Genomic DNA, 23647 nt, shown 5'->3' with positions numbered 1-23647 from the left:
AATATAATCAATACACTCACTTATACTAAATGACACAGAGGGGTTTCTATGAGCTATACTGAAAAAAAAAAAAATCAAGACAGAACATGTATATCCCATTTTTGCAAAATAAAAATACTTCCCCACTTATGTCTACATAGGTCCATATAGGATTGTAATGTGCAAGAACACACACTTGGTTAATAACTTGGATTGTGGCAGGCGTGGTAAGAGATGGGGTAGGAGGTGCTGATGTGGGAGGAGTTTACGTGACAACAGCATGCTGAACATCTCATTATGCAAAATTATGTGTGTCATAAGGAGACGCAGGAAGAAAGGCTACCAAAATGTTAGCAATGATTATCTTAGCGTGGTATCATTCCAGGTGACCATTATATTCTTTTATAAGTTTTTATGTTTCTTGAATTATTTACTATAAGCATGTGTATTTATATAATTAGAAAGAAGTAATATAGTTATTTGCAGTTTGGAGGAGACATTTTCTTAAAATTAAAAAAAAACAATTTCCAATTTCAATACCATTCTCAAAGGTCATAAGCATCCTCACCAAGGAGGAAAAAAGTGACAGGGAAATGGTCAGGGCTTAAGAAAATCAACTATAAAGTAAATGAATGGAAAACATTTGGCCTGAAAGGTCTGATATGAGGCCTAAAATTTACACACTTAAAAAACTCAACAACTGTATACTTGGTATTCAAGCTCCAGAAATTTCTCTTACTAGTCTCCTGCTGATAATAATCAAGAAAGGGAATATAAGATTAGCTTCATGATAATCACTTGTAGATTAGGACAGAAGAAGACTAGACAATAAGATAACAATTTTATGACAACATTTCATGTTTAAGCCAGATTCCCTGCCAGGACATTTTCTGCTTCATTGAATGAAATAGGACTTAGTTAACTCTTAAGGAGATTCATAGAAAGGAAGTTCAAGCATGAGTACAAGCTGCCATATGACACATTCAAATAAAGGAAACATGGGATTTTCCTCAAGTTAAAAACTTCTGGATTGAGTCCTTTTTGGTTTGAGTCCAAAAATATTTAACATATATCTAGACAATGGTCAACTAAATGAAATCATTACAAAAATTGAATACATGAATAAGAACTAAAAAATTCTGATGCTAAATTTTCAACTACTATTTTTGATGTAATCATCTTCAGTAAAATCATCCTTGAGAGTGAAAATGAACCGTGTACAGCCCATTAGGAGAAAGTCAGTGCTGAAACCTCCACTTGCCCATCCTCTGAGACTGCATTTATGGTTCACACAATCTGCTGAAGGTCCCACATGGGGTGCTGTGACCTGTCTCCTTATACTGTGGCAACAGGGGTTGCCCCAGGCCATGGCACCTGGGATCAAGGAGACATGTTTTGACAACTGTAGAGAAGTCAACTATATAGTCATGCAAATACTACCTCACTTTAAAACATGGGGAAAAAAATCATCCAAATTCAAGGCTAATTTAGCTGTCACTGGAGAGTTAAAAAAAAAAAGTCCCATTTCAAAAGCTTCATCAATAGAGACACAAAAGTACTAAGGATTGATATTCATCCATCTTCATCACTGCTGCTCCAGGCATCTTCAAATGCTGGATTTAACTGTGATTTGGTTGTAGTCTTAAAAAAAGGGGAAAAAAGGGAAGATTCAATTATTCTATTTTATAATTTTAGGCTCACAATATAGTTATGAAATATATCAGATGAAAAGCAACTGGATTATTTTGAAAGAAACTATAGAATTGTTAATTTTGAAACAAAAGTAATGTAAGAAACACCCAACATACAATATAAAATAATGTAACTTCATTTTAAATAGACATACCAGACTTTAAATTATCTGTGGCCTTCAAAGTAGTTATCTCACAAACACACACAAACATTTTATATATATTTATACATATATGTATATATGTGTATACACACATACACACACACACACACACACTATGATGCTGCTGTTACTTAAGGAATTTCGACAACTCTTTGGAATTACCTGGAGAAGGTGGCACATTAACATCCATGTGGCTAAGACTGGACTCAGGTCTATAGTCTAACCTGACAGCCCAAAATATTGTTGGCAACTTTTTATTGTTTGAATGGACCTGGCTTTTATAAATAAGCAAATATCTATATCTGGGAAATGAGGTATTCATCAAACTGAGTAATACCTTTTTAGTGCAAAAAGTAATGTGGGTTATTTAGTGAGGTTTACTTATTTATTTATTTTTTATTTATTTAACTACTAGCAAAGTAGTTCAGAAGAACATAGAAAATGTGTCAGAATGGTAACATGGTTTCCATTAGCATATAGGTTCCCTGGGAGATTTCTTGGAAAGATAACATGCATTTGGATGGTGTTTATTTAAAACAGTATTCTTACAACTTTAGAGCCTAACCTAGTAAAGGTAATCAGCAACTAGAGGAATTTTAATTATCTGTGGTATTTCAAATCAATTCACTTTTTGGGGAAAGTTTTTGAACGGCTACCTTCTTATTCTCTGGCAGATGACTGAAGGTCTTTAAGATGGTCTCATTTTTTTGAGTATCTGGGCATTATGAGCCAGGTTTGCTTCTTACTCTGCAGCTTTTACGTTAGCTACAAGTTTGTTCAGACCCCAAACCCAATATGTATTAGCGCCAAGCCTACCCTTAAGTCATCTTAGATTTATTGCCTTTTACAACATACAGCAATATTTTATGTTAAGGGTAACCCCTATTGTATATCTGAAAATGTTCGTTTCCTTTTTGATGAACATTATGACTTGGAATCTTATAATTCAAACAGTAACAGTAGAAAAAGTGGGTGTTTCCAGTAAATTCCCCAAGTGTCAGGCAGGATAGCTGAAAAACAATATATTAATTTAGGTATCCTTTATAGCTTTTAAAGCTATGGATCAGAGTCCGTTACTAAACCTAATGCTGGCTACTATACATAGTAAAAACCGTCACTGTTACTAAACCTAATGCTGGCTATTGTCACTTAGTTGTACAAACAAAATTCCATCATACTTCAAATGTCCAGATAAAAACTGTTACCAAACCTCAGCTAACTATTCGTTTATTTCCAACAGCAGTCCACTGATTTAAGAGTAGCATACTGAAGTCTGTTTAGTTATTCTTTCATCCAAATGTTTAGTGAATTTCCTATCTTTTGGGGTTTATAATTTTGCTACTAAGTTAGGTTATTTAGTGAGAGTTTACTCACAGACGTATTGTGTCTGTGGGGGTGGCGATTCCTCTTCCCTACTCTATCTTAGAGCCTTTAACTCCTCCTTACATATCTACGCAAAATGTCTCTGGGTGGATAAGCCACACAAAGGTCATACCTTCTAATTCCACTATAGAAGCCCAATATGTAACCTATTAAATATTTTGATTTCACTGAAGACTCAACAGAGAAGCAAAATGATATTTTATCGTAACTTACTGCTGCTATGGTAAGCAAAGAAAAATAATCATGTGAAAATTTAAATACATTTGCACATAAATTTTACTGTGCATAGTAGTAAAGGATAACAATATGAATGCATTACAGTATTATCAGAAGTATATTTTATTGCTAGAAAAGTCACAAATAAAATATACTCGTAGTTATAAGCTGCAGTAAAAATGTACGTGGGTGCGGTACACATACTACTGTTTGAGACCCACTGATAAAGTGTAACCACTATCTGTTACTTCAGTTTTCTCTACAACATCTCCTCCTAGTGGACATCCTTTCTCTCCTTGAACATAGCCATCTCTACCTCACCAGGCTGCCTGTTTTGCTGACAGACAGTTGCGAATGTTATGGAGACAGGGAAGCATGAGTTTAGAGGGGATCTAGTCCAGGTCCAAATAATGGGAAAGAAGAACAAAGCCAAACTTAACATCTGCCATGCACACATCTTGATAAATTCTAAATTTCTTAACTCGCAATAACTGAAAAGTCTCTATAGGTAAAAAATAGGGTTGTCTGTGTCAGCAAGTGATTATATGTCTATAAGAGTGGTAAATAAAACTTTTATGTATTGTGTGACTGTCAAAATAAAGTAAGACTCTTGACGAGAGGTCAGATTTAAACTGTAATGTAGCTGCCTTATAGATCTCAGGCAGGGAAAAGTGATCAGGAGTTACACAGGCTTGCCTTGACCATGAGCAAGTTTTAGGAAGAGGGGACAAAAGGAAGGCAGGTTCCTCAGAATATAATAAAACAGCCTGCCAATTATATAATAGGACTTATGCTTAAAGACCATAAAACCTGTCCCTATCACCCAATGTCCTTCAGTTTCCTATGGTAACACTAAATTCCTCCTCTATCTTGGATATCAGAAGAAATACCCCTAAGGGATTATACCTTGTTGACGGGGAAGTAAATCTCATCTCAAGGGCAGATTTGAAAAGAAACCTAAGAACAATTTGCTTTGATGATTCTGATATTTGGAGATATCATAAACTTGTCTGAGATCACTAATGAAACCCTGTTACCAGTATTATTATTATTTAGTTAACCTGGAACTAAAGACTAAGTGTGTGTGTATGTACGTGTGTGTTTTGTTTTGTTCTGAAGTGTGTTATGTTGCCTGTCTGGGAAACTGCAGCAGTCATTTATTTGACAGCTGAGATTTTAAATGAGTTAAACAGTAAATGTACACGTAAGGGGGTCTTGTGTAGACAGTTTTCTGTACTGGGATCTACATCATGATCATACTCATGTTCTACCTACATTCACAGAAATCTTTCAATCTAAGGTTTTATGAAAATAATCTTAGCACATAACATTTTGTATTAATATGAGAATGATGGCTATCTTAAAGTAAAAGCATATAAACAGTATATTTTAAAGGATAAGGTTTTATAGTTCTAAAACAAAATAAAGTTAACTTGTTTTTTGTATATCTTTATTTGATTTTCTACTTGTTTAGCTTAATTTCTCATATGCAAAAATTCTTCTAGATGAAGAGTTAAACTAGTACTATAACTACATAATAAGAAAATAAATAGACCATCAGCGTCACATACTGTCTACATAAATTAAGCAATTTAGTTTTCTTCTAATATCCTTTTCCATACATAAATCATAGATTTACTTTTAATTTATTTTTATTGTTTTCATTTGGTTAATGATTGTTATACTTCCTAACATGGCCTATAGTGTTATAACTTTGATTTAATATATACGGTAATTCCCAAACAGCAGGACACAGTAATTAAATAATACTGCAAAATAAATGGCTGAACCAAACTATTTGACCATATTAAGCTTTCCACAGAAGAATAATCATTTAAAGTTGCTGTACACTAAAACTAATCAAAGCCATAATAAACCGAATTAGACATGTGATGAAATCTGGAAGTATTCATACAGTATTTGGCCAGCTGTATGAAGATTTATCATTGTGTGTTTCTTCTTTTTCATTTGGATTAGAGCCAAAAGAAAATAATTCACAGACTTGACACCGCAGTAAACCACAGCAGTTGCAAATTTAGGTATGAAATATATTTTGTTAATAGCTGCTAAATGCTATCAACTACCCCCATAAAAATCATTTCCATGTGGTTTTGGACAAAGTCTTGTTTTCATAAATGAACTAAATAAATGAAAAATGTTTTTAGAATTTCAAACTTACTCTAGCAATAACTTACTTCCATCTCGATTTAAGATGCTTTGTTTTTAGTATGACTTAGGTAAGATTAACTTAAGGTGTTCCTAACTACATTACTTATATTTCCAACTTCAAAAAATTATATATATAAATATCGGCGTTTAGACATTAGACCTTTTATATCCTAGAAATTTAGATAAATGGGGATGATTAACAGTGCTTAGTAAAATAACCTTTGGTGGGAAAGATATCAACTTTACACAGCTTAACATAAAAGTAAAAAAATACAGAAGCTACTACTTAAGACCAGGATCATGTCTTATTAATCTTTGTTTACCTACCACACTTTTAAGGCTCTTAGTCACACTGTAATATTTGTACCAATTTATGTTCTAAGATAGGCATTAATGTACTGCTGATAGGAGTGTAAATTGACAAAATTTGACAGTGTGAATAAAGAGCCTTAAAAATGTCATAAATGATAACTCAAGAGATAAATCTACTTTTAGGTATCTATCCAAAGAAGTAATCAAAAATATAAACAATTTATGGAGAGATATTTACCTTGATTTGTTTATAATGATCAAAAGAAATGTCTCCAAATAGGTACATATTTAAGTAAATTGTGGTATATACATGACAGAATGCTTTATTAGAAACAGTATTTACAAATAGTTATTCATGACATGGAAAAAGGCTTATTGTACAACACTAAGTGAGAAAAGCAGGATGCCAAGTTGTATGTCCAAGCTGTCCAATGTATGTATGTTGATATGTTGTATGTATGTTAGTATGTCATATTAACTATTTTTAGAAAAAACATAGGTGCAGGAAAAAAGCAAGGATGAAGTAAATCAAAATGTTAATAGTGATTAATTCAACTTTAGAAATTTATCTTCTTTTAATATTTTTCTGAACTTTCCAAATGTGTTATAACAGGCAAATTATTTTTACAATCAGAAAATAGCAAGAAATGATTTAAATGTCTCTCCCATATAAAGCAAATAAAACTTTTTCCTTTATGATTTAGAAATCATATTTGTACAAATCTGTACAATTTGTACAAATAATATTTACCTCATCATCCTCAGGAACCGCTTCATATAAGGATGGTACCCAAGCAAGAATATTGCAGTCTCTGCTGCCACTATAAAGTTCCTATAACACAGAAAGCAAGGGGTGATTGTGGATCAGGTTAAAGCTGGGACCAATCAGAAATGAACTACATCAATTTGTAAAATAATTGATTCTTAAGTTAGATCAAACAGATGAATTCTATTTCTAATCTCCAAAGAGACTGGGCTGATGTACTTTTTGTTGGATTGTTTGTTTAAGATGTAGTAAAGCTTTGTTTTGTATTTAAAAATAGTATTAGAGTATGTCACAGCTTGCTAACACGTAAAAATTTTTACAAAAACATTCAACAACTTAGTGGTTTTTATCAATCATAGTATCCATTTATTTCAAGTGTCAGAATAGAGAAGAAAAAAAATGCAAGAAATAAAGTTTGTCCTTCTCTGTGAATAACTGAGCTTTAATAAAGACTTCAGTGAAGAAACCATATAGTTTCTAGCTAATATAGGCCAAAAGTTCACAGAAAGTTTGATTTAGCTCACAGCTGCCTAACTGGCTGTTATTCAACAGGAGAACTTTAACATGTGCCATGCTTGCTGAGAAGTTTATTTTATAGGGGGAAGCTTGGGCTGACGCAGCCTATGCAGTGTCTTTATGGATATGCTGGTTTGCATATGGCTAAACTTTTAGCAAAAGAGTGCAGCTCAAAATCACATGCTGTATTTAGTTGACACGTCTCTCTTTACTTTCCTTCAACCTGGACAGTTCAGTCTCTCCTTGGCTTTCCTGACCTTGACAACTTTAAAGATACACATTAGTTATTTTGTAGAATGTCCCTCAAACTTTGTTTGTCTTATGTTTGCTCATGGCTAAATTCACATGATGCATCTTTGCCAGGAATATCACAGAAAGTGATGTCCCATACTGGGATATTAACTTTGATCATTTGATTAAGATGGTATCTGCCAGGCTTCTTCAAGGCAAAATTACTCATTTTACCTTTGTAATTAATACTTTGTAGGGTGGTACTGTTTTTTATTTTTAATTGAGGTCATAATAGTTTATAACATTGTGAAATTTCAATTGTACATTCTTATTTGTTAGTCACTGTATAAATGTGCCACTTCAGCCCTTTTGTCACTCCCTAAAACCATTCCCCTCTGGTGAGCACTAAACTGTTCTCTTTGTCTGTGTGTTAGCTTATCTTACACATATGAGTGAAATCATATGGTGTTTGTCTTTCTCTCTCTGGCTTATTTTGCTTAACATAATATATAGGGTGGTACTTTGAGACTATGTAAATAGCCCATTCCTCATCAGACTTTCAATTTATTAATTTACTTACTTATAACAGAATGGATGCATGGATCCCTATTTTAGTCCCTGAGTTATAACCCATTATTATCATTATTTACTTTTATGTTGGGTGTATCTTGTCAGATTTTTATATTTATGATAGAATTACTATAAATATCAATTTTATTTTCAGATAGTGAGTTTTATGTAATATTTAATTTGGAAAAGTGTTCTGCTGCTAAATGGATGCAAAAGTACTACCCTCTTTTGAGATTTATAGTTATTTTCCTTTTTGGAAATCGTAATAGATGGAACAGGATGACAGGTGCAACTTTTCTGATACACTGCAGTGATTCAAATCTTTCTGAGTACACAGAACATACAAAATCATATTTATCAGGAGGCAAAGGGCCCCAGGTATCTTGCTGTCCCAGTCTCGTCCCAGCTATCCCAGGGACTGAGGAGAATCAACATCTTGGCACATTTTTAATCCATTCTAAGCACACCTGTTAGGCAGCTCTGATTTGGTGGAAAGCAATAATTTGTAGTCAGAATACTTGGGTTAAAATCTTGAGTGATGTCAGCATTGTGGCGGATTGAGCTGTTCCCTTAGTCTCTCCCCTCTAAATTATGATGAAACAGACATTCATTAACCAACAGAGGATACCCTACAAAGTACAATAGGATGTCTGAGAGATCCACACAGTCATACATCTGAAGGTGGGGGTACTGGATCCCCGGTAAGCAGTGCAATAAGGTGAGCAGTTCCCCTCCCCCTCCCCAGTGGCAGTGATCTAGGTTGCAGGTCTTCACACAGCAGCCAGTGTGTGGCTCTAAGAGGACATGGGGGAGCAGACAGGCCTGCGTGTGAATGCTTTTGAAGTTGCAACCCGGCCCCCGACTCTACACCTAGTGGCATGGCTCAGCCACTGCATGGGCACCCTCACTAAGCACAGCAGTCCAGGCAAACCACCTGTGAGAATAGAGTAGGTGCACATGTGTGAAAGAAAGCACCCCTCCCCTCCTGCCTAGTGCACCAGCTTGGGCAGTCCCCGGCCAAGGCAGCAGTTCCACCACAGAGCACCTATGTGTGCTTGTGTGACCTGCCAAATGGCTGTGGCCAGCAAGCAAATGCAGACAAGCCCTATCAGAACAACTTCCAGCAGATACAGCAGGTTCAGAACAGACAGCTCCTGTCTCCCCCAAGAGGTGGCAGGTGGCAGGTGGAATCTGTGACCTGATACTACCACTGTGCACCAGGACAGGATCACTTCATCAAACGATGAAGAACTATATTAACACTTCAAAGCAGAAGGAAAATGACAAGTCTCCAGAAACCAATCCTGAAGTAACAGAAATTTACAATCTAAATGACAGAGAATTCAAAATATTTCTCATAAACTCAATGAGTTACAAGAAAACTCAGAAAGACAGTTGAATGAACTCAGGAGTAAAATTAATGAGCAGAAGGAAGACTTCACCAAAGAGATTGAAACTCTAAAAAAACCCCACACCAAACAAATTCTGGAGATGAAGAACACAATGAATGAGATTAAAAAACAATCCAGAAAACTTAAAAAACAGAGCTGACATTCTGGAGGACATAATTAGCAATTTAGAGGACAGAAATATAGATTTAAATAGATAAAATGGGTAAAAAAATTATATAGAAATGCTTCAGGTGGAGGAGGGGAGAGAACTAAGACTTAAAAAAATGAAGAAAGTCTTGGAGAAATCTCTGACTCAATTAGGAAATGCAATGTAAGCATTATAGGTATTCCAGAGGAAGAAGAGAGGGAGAAAGGAGCAGACAGCTTGTTCAAAGAAATAACAGCTGAGAACTTCCCAAACTTGGGGAAGAAACTGGACTTACAAGTATATGAAGCCAACAGAGCTCCTAATTACATCAATGCAAAAAGACTATCTCCAAGGCATATAATAGTAAAACTGGCAAAAGCCAATGACAAATAAAAAACATTAAGGGTAGCAAGGGACAAAAGTCAATGACAAAGAAAAAACATTAAGGGCAGCAAGGCAGAAGAGAATAATCTACAAAAGAACCCCTGTCAGCCTTTCAGAAGATTTCTCAGCAGAAAATGTACAGGCTAAGAGAGACTGGAATGATATATATTCAAAATACTGAAAAACAAAAACTTTCAGCCAGGAATATTCTATCCAGGAAACTATAATTCAGATACAGTGGAGAAATAAAAGCTTTCCCAGATAAACAAAAGCTGAGGGACTTCATCGCTACTAGACCTCCCCTACAAGAAATGATCAAGAAGTTCCACATACCTGAAACAAAACAGGAAAGATTTACAAAGCCTTGAGCAAGGAGATAAATAGACAAAATCAGAAAATTGCAGCTATCAGAACAGATTACCAAACACTTAATTACAACATAAAACATAAGGGGCAGGAAAGCATCAAATATAACTATAAACACTTTATTTTAATCACAAACTCACAAGACAAAACAGAATAACTTGTGACACCAATAACTTAGAAGAGGAAGAGGAAAGGGAGGGAAACTGCTTAGGCTAAAGAAGTAATAGGCCATCAGAAAATGGACTATCTCATCTATGAGATCTTTTATACAAACCTCATAATAACCACTAAACAAAAAATCAGAAGAGAGACAAATCATAAAGAAAGAGAAAACTGAAAAAACTATCAAAGAAAACCACCAAACTGAAATGGCAATCAGAAACACAAGGGAAGAGAAACAAGGGAAATATAGAACTGGAAAACAAGAGATAAAATGGCAGTATTAAGCCCTCATATATCAATAATCACTCTACATGTAAACGGATTGAATTCTCCAATCAAAAGACAGAGAATGTCTGAATGGACGAAAAAAATAAGACCCAACAATTTGCTGCCTCCAGGAAACACACCTCAGCTCTAAAGACAAACACAGGCTCAGAGTGAAGGGATGGAACATGATACTCCAAGCAAATGCCAAACAAAACAAAGCAGGTGTTGCCATACCAGACAAAGCAGACTTCAAGATAAAAAGGCAATGAGAGACAAAGAGGGGCAGTATATAATGACAAAAGGGACATTCCACCAAGAGGACATAACACTTACGAATATATATGCATCTAACACAGGACCACTCAAGTATATAAAGCATTTATTAACACACTTAAAGGTAGAAATTAACAGCAACACAATAATAGCAGAGGACTACAACATCCCACTTACATCAATGGATAAGGAAATAGTGGAATTAAATGAAAAACCAGACCGGATGAACTTAATAGATATAGATATATAGAACATTCAATCCAAAAACAGAATACACATTCTTCTCAAGTGCACATGGAACAGATAGAGCACATGCTGGGAAACAAGGCAAGTCTCAATAAATTTAAGAAGATTGAAATCATATCAAGCATCTTTCCCAACCACAATGCCATGAAACTAGAAATGAACTACAAGAAAAAAGTTGGGAAGGTCACAAATATGTGGTGACTAAACAACATGCTACTGAACAACCACTGGATCAATGAAGAAATCAAAGGAGAAATCAAAAAATACTTGAAGATAAACAAAAATGAAAATACATCAAACCAACACTTATGGGAGGCAGCAAAAGTGATTCTAAGAGGGAAATTCTTAGCAATACAGGTGCACCTCAACAAGCAAGAAAAATCTCAAATAAGTAATCTTAAGCTACACCTAACAGAATTAGAAAAAGGACAAAGCCCAAAGTCAGCAGAAGGAAGGAAATAATGAAAATTAGAGCAGAAATAAATGAAATAGAGACCAACAAAAGAGTAGAAAGGATCAATGAAACTAAGAGCTGATTCTTTGAGAAGATAAACAAAACTGACAAACCCTTAGCTAGACTCACTAAGAAAAAAAGAGAGAAGGCTCAAATAAATAAAATTAGAAATGGAAGAGAAGAAATTACAATGGGTACAATAGATACTACAGCAATACAAAGGATTATAAGAGAATAATATGAAAAACTATATGCCTACAATTTGGATAACCTGGAAGAAATGGATAAATTCTTAGACTCATACAACCTCCCAAAAATGAATCAAGAAATAGAGAATCTGAATATGCCACTCAGAAATAAAGAGTTTTAAATAGTAATCAACAACCTCCCAAAAAACAGAAGTCCAGGACCAAATGGCTTCTCTGGAGAATTCTACCAAACATTCAAAGATTTAATATCTATCATTCTCAAACTTTTCCAAAAAACTGAAGAAGATGGAACACTTCCTAATTCATTCTATGAAGCCAACACCAGCCTGATTCTAAAACCACACAAGGACAACACAAAGAAGGAAAATTACAAGCCAATATCACTGATGAACATAGATGCAAAAATCTTCAACAAAATATTGGCAAACTGAATACAGCAATAGACTAAAAGGATCATACACCATGATCAAGTGGGATTTATAACAGGAACACGGATGGTTCAACATCTGCAAATCAATCAATGTAATATACCACATTAACAAAATGAGGAATAAAAACCACATGATCATCTCAACAGATGCAAAGAAAGCATTTGAGAAGATCCAACATCCATTTATGATAAAAACTCTCAATAAAATGGGTATACAATGAAATAACCTCAACATAATAAAGGCCATACATGACAAACCCACAGCCAACATCAAACTCAGTGGGGAAAAACTGAAAGCCATGCCTCTGAGAACAGGAACAAGACAAGGGTGCCCACTCTCAGCACTCCTATTCAACATAGTACTGGAGCTTTTGGCCAGAATAATTGGGCAAGAAAAAGAAGTAAAAGTTATCCAAAATGGAAAGGAAGAAGTGAAACTCTCACTGTTTGCGGATGACATGATCCCATATGTAGAAAACCCTAAAGAATCCACCAGAAAAATATTAGAAATAATCAACAACTACAGCTAAATTATAGGGTACAAAATCAATTTTCAAAAATCAGTTGCATTTCTATACACTAATAATGAACTGGCAGAAAGAGAACTCAAGAATACAATCTCATTTATAGTCTCATCGAAAAGAATAAAATATCTAGGAGTAAATTTAACCAAGGAGGTGAAGGAACTATACACTCAAAACTGTAAGACATTATTGAAAGAAACCGAAGATGACAAAGAGATGGAAAGATATTCCATGCAGATGGACTGGAAGAATAAACATAGTTAAAATATCCATACTACCTAAAGCAATCTACAGATTCAGTGTAATCTCAATCAGAATCCAAATGACATTCTTCACAGAAATAGAACAAAGAATCCTAAAATTTATATGGAACAACAAAAGACCTCAAATAGCTAAAGCAATCCTGAGAAAAAAGAACAAAGCTGGAGGCATCACAATCTCTGACTTCAAAATATACTACAAAGCTGTAACAATCAAAACAGCATGGTACTGGCACAAAAACAGACACACAGATCAAGAGAACAGAATTGAAAGCCCAGAAATAAAACCACACATCTATGGACAGCTGATCTTTGACAAAGAAGCCAAGAACATATAATGGAGAAAGGAAAGTCAATAAATAGTGTTGGGAATAGTCAATGCAAAAGAATGAAAGTAGACCATTATCTTAGACCATACACAAAAATTAACTCAAAATGCATTAAAGACTTGAATGTAAGACCTGAAACCATAAAACTTCTGGAAGAAAACAGAGGCAATACACTCCTTGACACAGGTCTTAGCAACATCTTTTCGAATACCATGTCTACTCAGGCATGGGAAACAAAAGAAAAAATAAACAAAGGGGACTACATCAGACTAAAGAGCCTCTGCAAGGCAAAGGAAATCATGAACAAAACGAAAAGACAACCCACCATCTGGGAGAAAACATTTGCAAATCATATATCCGACAAACAGTTAATTTCCAAAATATATAAAGAACTCATACAACTCAACAACAAAACAAACAACCTGATCAAAAAATGGGCAAAGGATATGAACAGACATTTTTTCCAAAGAAGATATACAGATAGCCAATAGGCACATGAAAAGATGTTCAACATCACTAATCGTTAGGGAAATGCAAACCAAAACTACAGTGAGATATCACCTTACATCCCTCAGAATGGCTCTAATCACCAAGACAAAAAATAACAAATGTTGGAGAGGATGTGGAGAAAAGGGAACCCTCATACACTGCTGATGGGAGTGCAAACTGGTGCAGCCACTATGGAAAACAGTATGCAGATTTCTCAAAAAATTAAAAACAAAAATACTACAGAATCCAGCTATCCTACTACTGGGTATTTATGCAAAGAACTTAAAATCAACAATTCAAAGAGATTTATGCACCCTTATGTTCATTGGAACATTATTCACAATACCCAAGATGTGGAAGCAACTCATATCAACTGAGCGCCTATCAAGGAATGGATAAAGAAGATGTGGTATATACATATATATACAATGGAATACTACTCAGCCATAAAAAAAGACAAAATCATCCCATTTTCAACAACATGGATGGACTTTGAGGGTGTTATGTTAAGTGAAATAAGCCAGACAAAGATAAACACTGCATAATTTCACTCATAAGTGGAAGATAAACACATGGACAAAGAGAACAGATTAGTGGCTACCAGAGCAGAAACAGTTTGGGAAGTGGGTAAAAGGAGTAAAGGGGCACATATACGTGGTGATGGATAAAAATTAGACTATTGTTGGTGAGCATGATGCAGTGCATACAGAAAGTGATAAACAATAATGTACACCTTAAATTACACAATGTTATAAGCCATTATGACCTCAATAAAATAACTGAAAAAAAATCTTGGCTGTGTCTTTAAGTGACTCCAGACAAGAAAAGAGTATTCTAAGAATCTCTTCCAATGGATAATTATGCTCTGTCAATAACTACTTGTAGGTTTGAGGTAAGTCATGTCACGTCTCAGGTGCTTTAGCTTTTCTCCTAGAAGTAACATGAAAAATATTTTACAAGTGGTACATCAAGACATTGACCAATCAAGAGATACTGGCTATACATATATGACAAACCCACAGCCAACATTATACTCAGTGGGCAAAACCTGAACACCATCCCCCTGAAAACAGGAAGAAGACAAGGATGCCCACTATCACCACTCTTACTCAACACAGTACTGGAGGTTTTGGCCAGAAAAATTAGGTAAGAGAAAGGAATAAAGGGAATCCAAATAGGGAGTGAACAAGTGAAACTTGCACTGTTTGCAGATGACATGATCTTATATATAGAAAACTCCAAAAAATCCCTCAGAAAACTAACAGAAATAATTACCAACTACAGTAAAGTTGCAGGGTACAGAATCAACTTACAAAAATCAGTTGCTTTTCTATACTCCAATAATGAACCTACAAAAGGGAACTCAAGGATACAATTCCATTTGCAATCACAACTAAAAGAATAAAGTACCTAGGAATGAATTTAACCAAGGAGGTGAAGGACTTATACAATGAAAACTATAAGACATTACTGAAAGAAACTGATAATGACATAAAGAGATGGAAAGAGATTCCTTGCTCATGGACTGGAAGAATAAACATAGTTAAAATGTCCATACTACCCAAAGCAATCTACAGATTCAATGCAATCCCAATCAGAATCCCAATGACATTCTTCATGGAAATAGAGCAAAGAATCCTAAAATTCATCTGGGGTAACCAAAGACCCCAAATTGCCAAGGCAATCCTGAGAAAAAAGAACAAAGCTGGAGATATCACAATCCCTGACTTCAAAATGTACTACAGAGCCATAGTGATCAAAATGGCATGGTACTGGTACAAAAACAGGCACACAGATCAATGGAACAGAACTGAAAGCCCAGAAATAAAGCCACGCATCTACAGACAGCTAAGAACACACAATGGAGAAAAGATAGTCTCTTCAATAAATGGTGTTGGGAAAACTGGACAGCCACACGCAAAAGAATGAAGGTAGACCACTGTCTCACGCCGTACACAAAAATAAACTCAAAATGGATCAAAGACTTGAAGATACATCCTGAAATTATACAACTCCTGGAGGATAATATCGGCAGTATACTCTATGACATCGAACTAAAAAGGATCTTTTCAAATACGATGTCTTCACAAGGGAAAGAAAAGAAAAAATAAACAAGTGAGAGTTCACTGGACTAAAGAGCTTCTGCAAGGCAAAAGAAACTAGAATCAAAACAAAGAGACCACCCAACAACTGGGAGAAAATATTTGCAAATCATTTATCTGACAAGGGGTTAATCTCCATAATATATAAAGAACTCACACAATTGAACAATAAAAAACCCAACAATCCGATCAAAAATGGGCAGAGGATATGAACAGACATTTTTCCAAACAAGCTATACAGATGGCCAATAAACACATGAAAAGATGTTCAACATCACTAATCATCAGGGAAATGCAAATCAAAACTACACTAAGATACCACCTTATGTCTGTTAAAATGGCTCTAATCACTAAGACTAAAAATAACAAATGTTGGAGAGGGTGTGGAGAAAAGGGAACCCTCATACACTGCTGGTGGGAATGCAAACTGGTGCAGCCACTATGGAAAACAGTATGGAGATTCCTCAAAAAACTAAAAATAGAGCTACCATATGATGCAGCTATCCCACTACTGGGCATCTACCCAAACAATCTGAAATCAACAATCCAAAGTAGCACATGCACTCCTATGTTTGTTGCAGCACTATTCACAATAGCCAAGACATGGAAACAATCCAAGTGCCCCATCGACTGATGATTGGATAAAGAAGATGTGGTATATGTAGACAATGGAATACTACTCAGCCATAAAAAAAGACACATTCATCCCATTTGCTATAACATGGAAGGACCTGGAAGGAATTATGCTAAGTGAAATAAGCCAGTTTGAGAAAGACAAACACCAGATGATTTCACTCATATGTGGCATATAAACAAATAGATGGACAAAGAAAACAGTTCAGTGGTTACCAGAGGAAGAGGGGTGGGGGGGTGGGCAAAGGGGGTGAAGGGGAGCACTTATGTGGTGACAGTCAAGTAATATTGTACAACTGAAAGCTCACATTGATGTAAACTATTATGAACTCAGAAAAAAAAAAAAAAAGAGATACTCGCTGTAGAGTGGGGAGCAGGGACCTGAAGACCCCCGTTAGTTGCTAGGTTGAGGTGAAGCTGGAGGTCACTCAGGGGGCTTGGTGCAACAATTACGTAACCAACGGTAGGATGTGTATTGGAATGTTTCAGTAATGGATATTGCCATACTGATGTGTGCTGGCTGAAAAATCAGCTCTGTATATCTTACCGCTTGGTGTCAGACAAATTAACTAATCAGTATTAATGAATGAATAAGTAAGAGCTTCACCAGGTGACAGTTCAAGTCCCTCCTAGCTCTAATAATCCCTAATATTCATTCTATCAGTTTTTAACTTTCATGAGCCTCATTTTCCTTACCTAGAAACCAGGGAAAATATCAACAGTCTTGCTATATTAGAGACTTATTTAAAAGAGCACATGAAGTAGTCTGTCCAAATGCTTTCTGAAAAAACCGTCTGCTCCATTGGTGAGATTAAAGAGAAAGGTCAGGATGTTAAACAAACAAAAGCCAGAGGTATTTAAGAAATTATGTAAGTTGTATCAACTCAAAAGCAAACTTATTAGCCATTGCAAGAAAATAAGGAAACAAAAAAATTTTAGACAGACTTATACAAACATAAATCAAGATACACAAACTACGTTTTGAGATTAGACACGTATATTCCATTTTTTCCCCAAAATATTGTTTTCAAGAAATTAATTTGCCACAGATTTTCAACTGCTAAATAAATGGAGCCCATATGCAAAAAAAGAATTTATCCCAGGAAAGTTGCACAGTAGTATATTGATTCATGCATACATCCTATATCATCTAAACATCTATTCAGTATTATCCTCTATTAAATAAACGCTAGCTCAAATGTGGATTCAAAGTATAATTCCTCAGAATGAAATTGCAATTTGCTGTTTTATATATGACTAGTCTGGCAAGCTAGCTACCTGAGCATTTTAAATTCCCTTAAGTATCCTTCTTACCTGGAAATTAGACTGAAATACACAGCAGTCAACACTTTTATAATGTCCCTTAAGCATAGTTATCTGTTCTCCTGAGTAAATTGTATAAACAGCAATGGTGCTACCATATGGTACAAAAACAAATTCTGAACTGCAGCCACAGGAGACAGTGAATTTCAATCCTTTTCTACTGTCATTACAAACTTTTCCATAGTTCACCTGTAGGATGTAAAATCATAAAGTTACTCACTGCTTAAATCTGAATTAAAAAGACAATAAAGACTGGAAGAAATATTTACTTAAAATATTATACTATAGACAGGGCTCTATTAAATCTAAAGAAAATGATCAGTGTCTTAATGGAAACAAGGGCCAAGGACATAAATGTACATGTCACATAAGAGTGAAATACAAATAGTAAAAAAACCCTACAAGAGCAAATGTTCACATTTCAATGTTGATAGAAATAAAATGCAAATTAAGGCTGCCTTAAAGAACATTATAGATCATTTAGCAAAAATGTGAAAAAACCATAAGATGCTCAATATTGGTACAAGTAGGTAAACATGTTGATGGTACTGAATTTGTTCATTCCTTCTCAAAGGCCAAGTGGCTTATTATGCAACAAAATACAAAGATATTCTTTTTTTGGGGGGGGGAGGGATAACTTTCTTTTTATTTTGAAACATTTTTAATTGTGGCAAAATACACATAACATAAAATTTATCATCTTAACCATATTCAAGTACAGTTCAGTGACATTAAGTACATTCACACTGTTGTGCAACCATCACCACCATCCATCTCCAGAATTCTTTTCATCTTGCACAACTGAAACTCTACCCATTAAACAACAAAGGTATTCTTACTCTTTGACCTAGTAACTACTCCTGGGGATTTATCTTAGGGAAATAATTAAACAGTGAAAAGCTATATGCTCAGAGGAATTCAATGCAGCATTATCTAGAATGGCAAAATAATTAAGAATAGATGTAAATTTCTAATAATGTTATATTAACTCTACAGTTTATCAATTAAAAATCGTATTTATGAAAATTATGCAGAAAATAGGGATAAAAGCTAAGTATAAAAAAAGCACAGAACACAAATAGTGGATATACTATAATTGCAGCTTTGTATAAATAATTATGTATTTGGGACAAAAATTAAAATTCAGCACATGTACGCCAAGGCGCAAGCCCAACCACATCAGCATCACCTGAGCAGTCAGAAATGCAGAATTCCAGGCCTTATCCCAATCCTAATGAACTAGAATCTTCATTTTAACAAGATCCCTAGGTAATCTGTAGGCTCATCAAAGTCTGAGAAGCCTTGAGCTACAGAAATTGACAGTCAGGTTTACTTCCTGCTGATAATTTACATAAGCAGCTTAGGGTAGGTGTAAAACCAGTAGCTAATCATTTGGGAATTATGAGCATGCAGGTCACCAAAATCTCCCTTCACTATGGCTAATACTAGAGTTCAAATAGACAGTGATTTGCCTTTTTCTCTTTTTCTAAAGGTTGAGTGGGAGTGGGAGAGTGTGAGTGTGTGTGTGTATAAACAAACACTGATGCCCAAATGGATACATGCTGATAATCTGTGGATACTACACTTGGCTTACCCACCCTTTAGGCTAACTGTGACGGAACTAGGCACATGCATTCAGCTATTCCACTGCAGTGGTGGTAGCCTGAAATATTACAACAATAAACTTATAGTCAGTAGACTTGGGCTTTTGAAACCCACTCCATCCCCGCTTTTCTTGCCTCTTATGAGTAAGGAACGATTTAACCTCTGAGTTTCATTATTCTGATCTGTTAAAAAGAAATAACATCATTTACCAGAGTTATTGTGTAAAATCAAGTGAAATAATGCATACGAGAGCACCTAGGACATGAAGGTATTGCATAAGTCTCTAAATTTTTAATTCCTATAGATATATATTTAAAAGTATAACATTTCTGCATTTGTATCTTTTGATCCTACATGTGAAACAAACTGCAGAGTGTGACATTGGGGAGGATGGAGAAAAACACAAATCTTCTCAACTAGAAATTCTCTGTAACTCCCGGAAAAATTATGAACTGCTAGATTGTGATGATCTTATTCACATGTATCACAGCACCTAGCTACAGAAACCTATGTCCTTTTCACTATACCACATTCCTTCCCAAATGTGAACTAGGAAGTTGACTGAGTTATGAATACTGAATCAGCTCACTAACTTTTCTCTTTGTCCTTAAGTATTCCCCCTTCAAGCCATCCTGCAACTTACTGTCCTATTACTTTTTGTAAATCACTGCTGTGATCAAATCACCTGTGGGATCAAAACTATTAACATCTTTTCAATGCCTATGGAATGAAAGTCTAATAACAGATTAAGGAAAGGAGGGATCTACCATTTACTAAGTGCTTACTATGTGTCACACACTGTGCAGGGTGATTAAGGCCCCTGTTTTATGACTATAAATGCTTACCATAAAAGGCAATGTGTGGTAAATAGTGTGATATATATCATTATGAAAGTACTGTAGAGGAACAGGCTACTTTTGGCTATAATGTCTTAAAGGATTTGAAAAGATTTTGCTAGAGGAGGAAGATTTCATAGACTTGGGATAGAATGATGGCAAATTCAATTCTCTATCTTATGAATCCTTTGTAATGTCCCAGGAAATATACACACCTAGTCACTAAGTGAATACCTACAGTGATGCAGAGATTCCATCACAAGGCAGCTCATTTTACTGTCAAACAACTATCAGCATAATAACAATAATGATGGATAATATTTACTGACTGTCAACATTTGTTGTAAGTATCAGATGATGTGCTAAATGTTTTACAAGCATTATCTCATGTAATGCTCAAAACAATACTATGAGATAGGCAACATTATTATACAAAAAGAAAACACTTAAAAAAGTTAAGTATTTCGATCAAGGTCTCTTGGCTAATAAGTGACAGAAACAGAAACTGAATCTAGACTATGCTAATCAAAAAGCACTGTGCCACGTTGTTGTAAAATTATTTTTCTTTCATTCCATGAAGTGAAGTGACAATCACAGTACACAGTAATACAAGTGAGCAGTGGGTACTCTGGAAGCATCTAAGCTGGACTAGAAGAGTTAAAAAGAGCTAGGATAGGAAGCAGAAGAAGGGTATTCTAAAGCAAAGGCAGCAGTCCATGCAGCAGAATGGAAGGGCAAGAGGGGATGGTCTATTTAAAGACCTTTAAGTAGTTCAGTATGGCTAAGGACAGGGAAAAATGCGAAGGGAGCAAGACATAAAGCTGGTGAGTTAGAAGGTACAGCTTATGAAGGCCTTGGGCACAAAAGGAGAGGGCATTCAGTTTTAATAACCTGAAAGTATTGAGGAAACACTAAAAGACTTTCACTGGGAGATGAGTTTGGAAAAAGTTAGAAGGATGTTAGAGAAATTAAATAGAGAGATCATGAGGGCCCAGAGTGAGGCAGGAAGAGAAGACAAATATGAAAAAAATTAAGAAGGAAGAATTAACAGGATGTAATTGACTTAGTAGCAGGGATAAGGGACAGGGAAGAATACAGAACAGACTCCCAGTTTCTGGACACTGACGACTGAGTGAGTGTAATACCAGTAACTAAACACTTAACACCAGAACAGCTGCTTTGAAATCTTTCTTTTCTTTTCTGGTACCAAAAGCTGCCTCTGTGTGAATTTTTCCTGCGGCTATTTGTTCTGTACTCTAAGGCAATGGTCTCCAGAGTGCAGGTCACACACCTCAAGGTGTCTGCAAGATGATCCATTAAAAGCTGTACGAAAAAACATGAGAATTTCTATTTCATTTTTATCTAAAAAAAGAAATTAATCTTTACTAAAATATATAGATTATAAATAATTATACATATACTGCAAGTGTGTACTTATACATCTTTTTAAAACTAATAAGGGTAATACTAAGAAGGCAACACCTGTTCCTTATCCTATTACTCTCCCTCTGGCTTACTCTGTTCCAACACAAGAGCCTCTTAGAGGGTCCCTGGATATCCCAAGCATGCTCCTCCCTCAGGGTCTTTGTACTTTCTTCCTTCCTCTGCCTGGAATGCTCTCCCTCCCAAAAATCTGATGGCTCACTCCTTCACTTCCTTCAGGCCCAATGTCATCTTCCGAGTGAGACCTACCCTGACTGCCCTACGTAAAACAGCAACTCCAACTTCCCAGTATTTTCTATGCTCCTTTCCTTGCTTTGATTTTCTTCATAGCACTTACTGCATCCAACATATATTTTATCCACCCATCTGTTCATCCATCCATCCATCTATTGATTGATGGTTGTCTTTCTTCCTCTCCCTAGAATGTAAGCTCCATGAGGATAGGACTTTTCTATGTTTTGTCTACTGCTGTATAATACTGCCTGGCAAATAAATTAATAAATTCTTATTAAACAAATGAATAAAACGAGAAAAGGAAGGTGTGACCTGATAAGGGACATGGTACAATATGATGAATGGAAGATTCTAAATTAAAATTTGCAATGCCTGAGTTTCTAGTCTCAGACATGATGGAGAAGCATTTCAAAAAGTATATGAGGGATTAGCAAACTCTAAAGTAATCTAGTATAAACAGTTTTGACCTCATAGCAAAATTAGTATTTAATAGTGAAAGTGATACCTAGAGTATCCAAAAGAGAATCAGCTAGAAAGGATGATTAAAGGGGCTGGCCCTGTGGCCGAGTGGTTAAGTTCTCGCACTCCACTGCAGGCGGCCCAGTGTTTCGTTGGTTCGAATGCTGGGCGTGGACATGGCACTGCTCATCAAACCACGTTGAGGCAGAGTCCCACATGCCACAACTAGAAGGACCCACAACAAAGAATATACAACTGTGTACCGGGGGGCTTTGGGGAGAAAAAAGGAAAAAAATAAAATCTTTAAAAAAAAAAAAAAGAAAGGATGATTAAAGAAAGGAATATGATTAATATTAATACCTACCTTAAGGTGTTAAATAAATGCTTTAAGGGGTCTGGGTATAATCAGCATTATGGTAAGAGTGGAATCTAGAGTCAAACTCTGTCGCTTTCTAGCTCTGTACACTCAGGCAAGTTACCTAACCACTTTGTCTCATTTTCCTCATGTGTAAAATGGGTATTATAACAGGAACTACCTTCATAGTGTTGCTGTGATGATTAAAGAAGGCCATATATGCTCCAGCACATATATTAAATGTTAATTTTTATTAGCATAGCATCTGGCACATAAGCTCTCAAAAATATTAGTTATTACTATCATCACCAAATTATAAACTTTTGGTTGCTTATTCTGAAAGTTATTAAACCATGGGTATACCTGGTAAGGACCATAACATAAATTTTTTAAAAGTACTAGAAATTAATTACCACCAAGAATCTAGCACCTTTAAAACAGATTTATTCCAGTATTAAAGTACTATTATGTTCTAGTACTATAACATTCATGTTGGATTTTGTTTACAAGTCATATATAGTATAAAATTTGACTATTTAACTTTATAACTTTAATTTATATCAGTTGTTCTCAATCTTTTATTCTTTTCCAATATATATCTGAGAGAGATGGTACACAGTCGTTTTGCACAGTGGCTCAGTAGAGTAGTGATTCTCCACTAAGTAGAGGGAATGTGGTGGGGGAGTGGGGGGTGGGTTGTCCTCAGTTGAGAATTACTAGTTCACATA

At 35.4% G+C, this 23647-nt stretch overlaps 1 protein-coding gene across 7 annotated transcripts in view; it reads right to left on the bottom strand.

The window, feature by feature from the left end:
• Positions 1 to 819: 819 nt before the first annotated feature.
• ERCC8 (ERCC excision repair 8, CSA ubiquitin ligase complex subunit) overlaps positions 820 to 23647 on the bottom strand; it is a 65096-nt gene continuing 42268 nt past the window's right edge. For 6 of the 7 annotated variants that reach the window (XR_011506457.1, XM_044772034.2, XM_070519623.1 and 3 more), the window contains 3 exons: positions 17979 to 18176; positions 6666 to 6746; positions 820 to 1620 (listed from right to left, as the gene is read on the bottom strand). Coding sequence is in view for 6 of the 7 variants with exons in the window: in XM_044772034.2 (XP_044627969.2) it covers positions 1552 to 1620; positions 6666 to 6746; positions 17979 to 18176 (348 nt within the window). In the remaining variant the exon portion in view is untranslated. The remainder of the gene's footprint in view (positions 1621 to 6665; positions 6747 to 17978; positions 18177 to 23647) is intronic. The other variant, XM_070519621.1, reaches the window with a different exon arrangement.

This window comes from Equus asinus, chromosome 10, assembly GCF_041296235.1.
Source record: "Equus asinus isolate D_3611 breed Donkey chromosome 10, EquAss-T2T_v2, whole genome shotgun sequence".
Classification (NCBI taxonomy): Eukaryota; Metazoa; Chordata; class Mammalia; order Perissodactyla; family Equidae; genus Equus; species Equus asinus.
Note: the sequence above shows the minus strand (reverse complement) of the source record. Positions and strands in the feature narration are given on the sequence as shown.